At 38.8% G+C, this 9,065-nt stretch overlaps 2 protein-coding genes across 4 annotated transcripts; one reads left to right on the top strand and one right to left on the bottom strand.

The window, feature by feature from the left end:
- The first annotated feature begins 729 nt into the window (after positions 1-729).
- LOC124411500 (conserved oligomeric Golgi complex subunit 3) lies at positions 730-4,186 on the top strand. Its single transcript, XM_046890643.1, has 2 exons — positions 730-1,927; positions 2,270-4,186. The coding sequence occupies exons 1-2, from the start codon at positions 936-938 to the stop codon at positions 3,804-3,806; spliced, it is 2,529 nt and encodes an 842-aa protein (XP_046746599.1). The 5' UTR covers positions 730-935; the 3' UTR covers positions 3,807-4,186.
- Positions 4,187-4,655: 469 nt separating this feature from the next.
- Positions 4,656-8,108, bottom strand: LOC124411504 (crossover junction endonuclease MUS81). Of its 3 annotated transcripts, XM_046890649.1 has the most exons (9): positions 8,060-8,108; positions 7,124-7,660; positions 6,867-6,975; positions 6,535-6,688; positions 5,959-6,405; positions 5,660-5,873; positions 5,374-5,586; positions 5,177-5,290; positions 4,657-4,975 (listed from the first exon to the last, which is right to left on the bottom strand). In XM_046890649.1, the coding sequence occupies exons 2-9, from the start codon at positions 7,577-7,579 to the stop codon at positions 4,733-4,735; spliced, it is 1,950 nt and encodes a 649-aa protein (XP_046746605.1). In that variant the 5' UTR covers positions 7,580-7,660; positions 8,060-8,108; the 3' UTR covers positions 4,657-4,732. The 3 variants fall into 3 exon arrangements, with proteins under 3 accessions (XP_046746606.1, XP_046746605.1, XP_046746604.1); XM_046890648.1 differs by lacking the exon at positions 8,060-8,108 and having other exon boundaries at positions 7,124-7,815; XM_046890650.1 differs by lacking the exons at positions 5,374-5,586; positions 8,060-8,108 and having other exon boundaries at positions 4,656-4,975; positions 7,124-7,817.
- Positions 8,109-9,065: the final 957 nt, after the last annotated feature.

Below are 9,065 nucleotides of genomic sequence, written 5' to 3'. Positions count from 1 at the left end.
AAAATTGTCCCAAGTGTAACCGTCTTTGAATTGTGAAGATGAGCGCACGGTGCGGTTGATTGTGTACGGTTATTTATTTTTTTAAAGTGAAATCCTACTTAACGAAAATGCAGTGAAGTGAAGAAAAAGCGCATGTCGGATTAACTGGACGTCAGATTCCAGACAGTCTGCAGTTGGCGTAAGAAAACTCTTTGAGACGGTAAGCTTTGAATCGGATTTATTTTACTATCATAGTTCCATAATTTTTCTCTCTGCAAGACGCTGTTAATGGTATGGGAATGTGAATTTTCAAGTCTAAACCTTGTCTAAACAAATTGAGTGCATTAGACCAAAGATTAGAGTAGGGTTCGAATAAGGTTTATAGATTTCGGTGCAACAGGAAACATTTTTTGAAAAAATCTCAAATACCGAGTTATCAACCTTGTTTTTACCGTTTTCATAATTCAAACCTCTCTGTTCAGATTTGAAATTTCTAATCCAATTCCAACTCGACTTTAACCCAATTCTAACCTGACTCTGATTCTCAGTGTGAACGCGCTCAGCGTATAAATTGAAAACCTTGTTACTGAGATTATGTTTATGACAATAATCCATGATTATACCGACAAATATCAACTCTATAAACATCGCACCTTTTACGCGTGGACCTAATACTCCATGATTCTGACAGCGCGTTGCGCGATTGATGATTTTTCGCGTAACGAGCGCACTCTTAGATGTCGATATAGTCCGTGGAAATAATATCGAGTATGTGGCATCCGAGTAAGTGGTCTGTTTATTGCCAAAATGCATTGGAAAAAATGAGTAATTAAGGTACGGAGGCAACGGTACGTGCTATAAAACAGTTTACGGCCGACTGAAAGTTTTCAGAAGCGAAAAGGAACTTTTCAACACGTTGACATTCAATATATCGACGCAAATGCACGGGGAAGAAAATGTCAAGAACAAAAAGCGCACCGTATAACCTAACGCGATGGGACAACCCGGAGGATCCACTCGCTCCTCTGACACAGAGTCAAAAAAAGTGTCTATCCTTATTACAGGATGAAATTCTACCAGCGGATCGTCCGAGCAGCGTCACAGCACCTCATATGAAGATAAAGGGTGATGACGAAGAAATAGAAGAAGAGAAGGAGATGGGCTATTCGGAGAAGATCGAGACGTACCAAGAGTTGCTCCAAAATTACACCGCCTTGGAGAAGCGGTTCATGTCTGTTGCGGACCTGAAATACACAGCTTACTTAGAACAGCTGAAATCGCGTCGAAATGAGTGTCACCAACTGTGCGTAGAGATAGAAAATGCGCTGCAAGACTTTGCCACTTTGTCCAAGCAGTATACAGCTGTATCGTCGAGGACAACTTTGCTACACGAGGCCAGTGAGCAGTTGATATCGGACCAACAAAAGTTGAACTCATTCAATGATGAGATAGTGCGCCACTTGAAATACTTCAAAGAGGTCGATCGGATTCTGGAAAAGCTCGAGGCTCCAACTCTCTCCGTGAACAGCGAAATCTTCTTCGATCTACTCGACAAGATCGATTCCAATATGGACTTTGTTCAGAATAACGACAGCTTTAAAGAAAGCAGGACCTACCTCGTTAAATACAGGCACTGCCAGTCCAAGGCTATCACTCTGATACAACACTATGTTTTTAACCAGTTTGCCAATGCCACTGACAGCATTCTAAGCCCTAAAGAAACCGATAACGAACCCAAGAACTCAGACGCTGCTTTAGCTCTATTTTATGGCAGGTTTCAGTCTGTCCTACCCAAGATAAAATGCGTTCTGGAACAGATTGAGTCCAAGTCTTCGAAAAGACAAGAGTATGAGACACTATTGACGGAGTGCCATCAGTCTTACTTGAGCCATAGAGGAACGGTTTTAGGCCCTGGTGTCACTCAGGCTCTCAATTCCGTTAAGGAAAGGTAAGCAAACTTATTTTGTTCTCGTGTATGATGAACTATTATAGTTGTTAAGTATTTTCACACACCACAAGTTTCTTTGATGTTATTTGTCATCATTCGGTTCGTTATCGTTACTAGAATCTCAGGATTTGATTCAAGTGTCTTGGACAACGTTGATCAAGGTTTATTTTCTGTGTATTCTGATACCGTGGAAGTTTTTTGTAATGGCTAAGAATATCGTAGTCTCTCTATTGCTCTACAAATTTTAAACAAAGTCTCGTTGAAACCTTCTGTTTTTCACAACTTTCCCGAAGTTGAAATCTTTTTTCCAATCTTAGTATATGTGAAATACGATCATTGCAGGTATAACGGGGACCATTGCAGTCTGGTGCGTCATTCGTGTGCGCTGTTGTTGCATGCGTCAATAGATGAGCACCGTCTGTTCTATCAGTTCTTCAGCAAGACATCAGCATCGTTGAACGTCTACTTAGAAGGTCTTTGCACATCTCTGTATGACGCGCTCCGACCTTTTATCATTCACATCAATCATCTCGAAACACTTGCCGAGATCTGCTGCATCCTCAGAATAGAGATGCTCGACGAACATGTGCAGAACAACTCTGAGCCTCTTCAAGGCTTTGGCAGTATCTGCCTCCAGCTCCTTCACGACGTTCAGGAACGTCTGGTCTTCCGAGCACATCTGTACTTACAGTCCGACGTTCTTAATTACAATCCTTCAGCTGGGGACCTTGCATATCCGGAGAAACTCAAGATGATGGAGGACATTGCAGAGTCAATACGTGAGGAAACTAACCAGCTCAGAATGAAACGAATTTCTCTATCGTCGAATGATAGCGGAACGCCTGAGGCAATTTCTCGGAATCATTTGATGATGGATCCGCTTCATTATCAGAAGTCTAGCGCTGCGAACTCTCCAGCTGATTTGCATGGAATGTGGTATCCGACAGTGAGACGCACCCTTGTTTGTCTCTCTAGGCTTTACAGGTGCGTCGATAGGCCAGTCTTTCAATCCCTGAGTCAGGAAGCCATATCGCTTTGCGTTCAGAGTATAGAGACTGCTCGACAGAAGATAAACCTGAGGTCTACGCCACTGGATGCGGAACTCTTCCAAGTTAAGCATTTACTGATACTGCGCGAGCAGATCGCCCCTTTTCAAGTGGATTTCACCATAAAGGAATATAGCCTGGACTTTTCCAAAGTTAAGACAGCAGCTTTTGGACTTCTTGAAAAAAGGTCCAGACTTTTTACGCTCTCAAATAACGCTTTGTTGGAGTTTCTGCTAGAAGGCGCTCCACAGATGAAAGAGCAGCTCATTGATTCACGTAAACATGTAGACGCTAAGCTCAAATCGACCTGTCAACGTCTGATACAGCATGCTACCCACTTGCTGATTGAGCCAGTGATAAAGTTGCTGGAGACAGCAAAAATGTATGTCAATTCCGATGGATCAAATAGAATAAGGCAGCAGCCCTTTGGCTCAGCCCAAGAAATAGCTAAAGCTGTTGGGGATACTCAGAGACTTATTAAATTCAAGTTACCAAATATTCAGCAGTCGATGCAGCTGTACTTGGCCAACAGAGAAACTGAATGCATACTTTTTAGGCCTATTAAGAACAACATCGTTGCTGCTTTTACACAGTTGCTGCAATTGCTGAGCAATAATTATACCGCCGAGGAACTCCTCCTCATTGCTTGTCCCTTGCCTGATCAGATTTCAGTTACTCTAAGCTCAACCAGCCTTGCACACGGAAAGTTGGCCCAACTCGAAGCACAGCGATTAGAGACAGAAGTAAAACCGGTAGAAGAAATAGGAGATGGCGGAGTCAAGGGTAATACGGAAACTTCCGTTAGTACTGGTCAAACTTCGTTTACAGATTGAAAAATTTAGGAGAGCCAGAGTCAAATTAGGGAGAATAATATTAACAATAATATGTGAGCAGCAATAGTTGCATCTCCGTAATGATTTTCAGTATCAATGTTTGAAGATAGGCAATTCAATTAGGTATTATGCAATAATAAACTTTGAAAATGTGAATTATTTATGTACGCAAAATAAAATTCGACGTAGAGAGTTAAAATTATTTGCCGTGATGATTGTTATAGGTATTTAGGATCGAATATTTTTATAAATAGTAATATATGATACAGAATGTATAGGATATTATATATTATAAATAATGTATATACATTTACACCTGCTTAAGATAGTAATCATGTACATAAACAACGTTAATAAACCTACATTAAGTTTAATGAGAATAGATATCTTTAATTTGTATTAGACTGATTGTCTATTGAATAGATGTATTAGATTGATTAAATGAAATCAAGTATCATACAAGACAGTCTTCCTCTTTTGCACTAGATAAAAGTAATCAATAAACAATATAAGCAAAACAGATTGTTCGGCGATCCATTCATAACTGTGGGTAAACTGTGATCCAGACTGGGTCAAATAATAAATGAAAACAAAGACAGTGTAATTTGACAATTTTGAGAAAAAAAAAATGTAAGATTGATTATTCTTACTATTAAGTTGCGTTGTATCAGGGGAACAAAATTAAAGAAATAATTCGAAAATAAAAATTTGATGGAATTTTAATTTTCTGTCGGTAAAACAAATAAAGAATGAGGAAAATCCTTTAATTCTCATAGTCAATATTAGAGACATAGTTCTGTCACGATAAAATTGTTTTTTAGTACGAATGCTAAAGTGAAATTATTATCGAAAATTAGTCTTGAAATATCTTTCTTCTTCTGTCAAAATTTTCACAAGAAATCCACAGCTCTTATATTCCAAGTCTTTCAAAAAGTTTTTTTCGTGTAAAATTGGTGCAAAGTTCTACTTAGCATAGGTCCCAACTGGCGTTGGGTTCTTCCAAACTGTATCGTAGCTAGTAAGTTTTCTCCGCTAGAACCTGCGTCATTGTAGGCTTTCTTTAGCAAGCATGGCGTCGGATAAAACTCAACAATCGCCATAGCTTTCTCAACAGACATACCTCTCAGTTGAACCAATTGTCGGATGAACATCTCTTTCAATTTGAAATTCTGGTAAGCAATGTTACAAAAGGATTACTGATTGAAATTAAATATGAATGCAGGTAATTTGTGAAGATTTGACAGTTGTTTTAAAAATTCGTAAATAAAGGTTTCCATATTCCATAATGTTTTGGAACGCTTGACGATCAGTGATTGTTTAATTAAATTTTTCCTGCCTTTTGTATCTCTCATAATGTGTATATTACTCACTTTTACTTTGGCGACTGCTTTGTTAAAATCTTTAAAGAACATAAGTCGTGTTTCGTTTGTGAGAATATTGAAAGATGTTAGATCGTCCTTCTTACACCCGATAAGAGTTTTTTTCTGAAAGCAGGAATAACTATATAATTTTACTATCTCGGTTGTCAAATAACATTTCTTTCACGAGCAGGTATATTTTCTAGTACCTGATAAATTTTATTGAGCATCAGTGTCAGCGAGGCCAAGTAAAACATTGAATCTCTGTGACTACTGGTGTACTTCACGGCAAACCCATCCTGAATCAATGTGTTAGTCGCTGCTTGAAACAGAGTTTGCAAAGGTAGTACGGAGTGTTGATTATTGCCATGATTCTCTACTAGGTAAATTATATTATCAACACCAGATCTCTTCAATCTAAACTGAAAAAAGGGAAAAAATTATTTTTTGAATTTAATATCAATCATTTCCGTACAGGTTCTCCACTCAGCTGACCTTTTGCTCTTGGTATCTCCCATCCCTAATGCTGCTACTAAAATCATCCATCCTTTTTCTCTCTACTATATGGGGCAAGATCAGCTCTTCGCCGGAGCTTTTGCATCTTGCTATCCAAGCAAAATCACCAAGCTTTAAATTGCGAACTTCAAATTTGACTTCTGATCTCGTTAACTCTGCGAGTGTCATGTCGTCCTTGGGTCTCACCTTACCACTGGAACAAAATAAAAATTGAAACAATAAAAATAAGTGAATACTCTAAAAAATGCAATAACGTTTCGTCATCAATTGTGATTTACCCAGCTGTTTCGCGGTCGTCAACTAATAAAATCACATCAAAAGTATTCGGTGCAAGAATGACTGTTTCAAAGCTTGAGCTCACACTTCCCTGACTACTTTTTTCTGCATTGTCTAGTAAATTAGTTGGTTCCTTTATCTGTCCCGCAGAATAAACGTCCAAGTCCTCAGCCAAGGTTACAGCTTTGCTGCACACAACTTCGTTTTCTCGATTTTCGATTTCAATTGGAGAATTTGAGCGAGAGTTTATCTCATAAACCGGCTCGTTTGTTTTTGGACTGTACTCTTCTGAGTTAGCAGAGCTACAACTTTTCACGGGTGACGAGATCTCAACATTGCCACTTCTTTCAGCACTTGAACCTTGAAATGGGTTGTTGAAAGCAGGATGGTCTTCATCAATTTCGGACAGCTGAACTGCTACTGCGTATCCTGCATCTGTTAGACGGTATCTGCGATATATGTCGTTATTGAAACTGTTGAAATATACACTTGAACACTAATTGAAAGTATTTTTTCTTGTCATTTTTATAGTATTATGAGCAGTACAGATTTTTGTCAGTTTACTATTTTCAGCTCACTTTGCAGGGTTGCTGTTTTTAACGACGAGTCCTTTTTGTATTAAAGTAGACATAGAGGACCATGCGGAATAGCGACTATCAGGTTCTGGTTTACTTAAGGAATGATCACAATGACGTTGAGCATCGGTTTGAAGATCAGCCTTGCTTATATATCCTGCAATGTTTAAATGAGCAAAATTAATGAATGAATAAAGAAATACGGTCCGTTGTTCCGAAATAAAAACTTATGTTCACACTAATTATAATTAGTGAATGAAGAGGAATTATGATTTCATTTAAAAAATATTGAATGTTTTCGTCCTACAGTGAGCATATTGTTTCTTATCTATCACCTATGAAATCTGGATTCTGCATCTTTTCATAAATCGTTAACAATATTGCATAGCCTCCAGATCTCCACGCAGGTATGTAGGCATTGTTCTTAGAATTAGTTTTTACTCCCTGAAACAAGCGCGATAGTGTTGACAGATGAATGTTTGTAGCAAATCAGAATATAAGCTGTTTAGAAAAAGAAACTGTACAGAAAAAATTTGAAAAATAAGAAAATTGTATGAAACATTTTTCTACCACAACTGATGATCGTGCTTACATTGTCTCTAGCCAGTGCCGTGCCATCATTGTCCTTTGGGTTTCTTACTTTTTTTGCTGGTTGTGGTTCACGGCCATTCAGATTTTTTGCTCTCTTATTCGCAGTTTGACGTGATCTATGTCCCAAATAATCCTCAATATTATTCACATTACAATCATTTGAATTTTGCAACTTGTTAGCCTGGTTCACGGTATTAGCAGCTGTGCCTAAGCTGTTGATTTGGTATTCAGACAATTTCTTGTCCAACATAGTGCACAGTTTGTCACCAAAATACTGTAGTATTTTACAATCTCTGCCTGTCTCTAAACGTAGGGGGCATTTTCTTAGAGAAGACAAAGCCTTTGAGAAACAATATTGCATCTCTGAACCTCGTGATTCTGTATCTTCTTTCCACTCTTCGAGCCATTTTTCAAAAAGAGGATTTGGACATTTCGGGTTTGCTTTAATTCTCTTCATTGTTACCAAGTACCCGCTTGTCGTCAATTCATCAAGGGCTATAATTTTCGCATCACATTCAGAATTGCGGACAGTTTTATCCTGAAAAAAAAAAATGGATAGCCTTACTGTTTTGAACTGTTTAGTAGAGATGGTGGAGAGAGTCATTATGGAGCTAAGGGTTCATTCATGATAATATGGAATGATTTTGTCCGACAACAACACTGCCTGTGAGAACCCGAACTTAGGCCTCAGTTATAGAGACGCGAAAACAGATTGCAACTTTTCCTAAAACTGGATAAACAATGATTTCATAATATAATAAACAAGTTTAACTAGGTTAACTAAGAGTATTTGAATTGATCACTGGCAAGATAGTTATCGAGCTAATTTGAAAATAATTGAACTAAGTGGAAGCAGAATATTTGGGATGATTAAAATATGATCGCGGTTTGCGGTATTATGGTTTCTAAACGCAGTTTGAAAGTGCGTTGAAATTACTTTTCTGCCAGCTGTGCGATGTAATTGACATTGAACTCATTGGCGCGTGTTCAGCTTATCTGAATATTAAGCTGCGTATGGTTGAACATTCACGGGCGTCACGTTGACACGACGCCTAATTGACGCAGCAAGCGACACGCTGTCGGCGGGAGTTGAACGCTCTTGCAAATGAGTTGAATACAATGTGTGAACCACATTCCGAAAAACTGGAAATTTTCAGCGTCGTTTCTCTGCCGTTGATCCTACGGTCTTTTTCATGTGTTTTCTGAGTTCCTGGTGGTCCAATTACTCCTGAAAGGGGCATACTAATTGATTCTGGGACAAAAAATTTTTGGCTCCAAAAATGACCAAAAAAGTAAGGCTAACCCCTTTGCGTTTTTGACGAAAATTTCGACGACTTTGAAAAGTGCTGCGATCAATTCTGTATGGCTCTATTCCGACGTAATTTTGCGAGAGAAATCGACTGAGCGCAGTCCCAATACGCTGCGAGCAACGGATCAAAAGTTACAGCCGAAAAACTGGAAATTTTCATCGTCGTTTCTCTGCCGTTGGTCCTACGGTCTTTTTCATGTGTTTTCTGAGTTCCTGGTGGTCCAATTACTCCACAAAGGGTCACACTAATTGATTCTGAGACAAAAAAATTTCGGCTCCAAAAATGACCAAAAAAGTAAGGCTAACCCCTTTGCGTTTTTGACGAAAATTTCGACGACTTTGGAAAGTGCTGCGATCAATTCTGTATGGCTCTATTCCGACGTAATTTTGCGAGAGAAATCGACTGAGCGCAGTCCCAATACGCTGCGAGCAACGGATCAAAAGTTACAGCCGAAAAACTGGAAATTTTCATCGTCGTTTCTCTGCCGTTGGTCCTACGGTCTTTTTCATGTGTTTTCTGAGTTCCTGGTGGTCCAATTACTCCAAAAAGGGTCATACTAATCGATTCTGAGACGAAAAATTTTCGGCTCCGAAAATGACCAAAAAAGTAAGGCTAACCCCTTTGAATTTTTGA

This window comes from Diprion similis, chromosome 10 (genome assembly GCF_021155765.1).
Source record: "Diprion similis isolate iyDipSimi1 chromosome 10, iyDipSimi1.1, whole genome shotgun sequence".
NCBI lineage: Eukaryota > Metazoa > Arthropoda > Insecta > Hymenoptera > Diprionidae > Diprion > Diprion similis.
Note: the sequence above shows the minus strand (reverse complement) of the source record. Positions and strands in the feature narration are given on the sequence as shown.

Excerpts from the sequence above, each read along its gene's own strand:
- LOC124411504 (XM_046890648.1), bottom strand. The coding sequence starts at position 7,726 with ATGACTCTCTCCACCATCTCTACTAAACAGTTCAAAACAGTAAGGCTA. Across the intron at positions 6,976-7,123 it reads CGGCACTGGCTAGAGACAAT|GGAGTAAAAACTAATTCTAA; the intron begins GTAAGCACGATC and ends CGCTTGTTTCAG. Across the intron at positions 5,587-5,659 it reads GGAGATACCAAGAGCAAAAG|TTTAGATTGAAGAGATCTGG; the intron begins GTCAGCTGAGTG and ends CCCTTTTTTCAG.
- LOC124411500 (XM_046890643.1), top strand. The coding sequence starts at position 936 with ATGTCAAGAACAAAAAGCGCACCGTATAACCTAACGCGATGGGACAAC. Across the intron at positions 1,928-2,269 it reads CTCAATTCCGTTAAGGAAAG|GTATAACGGGGACCATTGCA; the intron begins GTAAGCAAACTT and ends CGATCATTGCAG.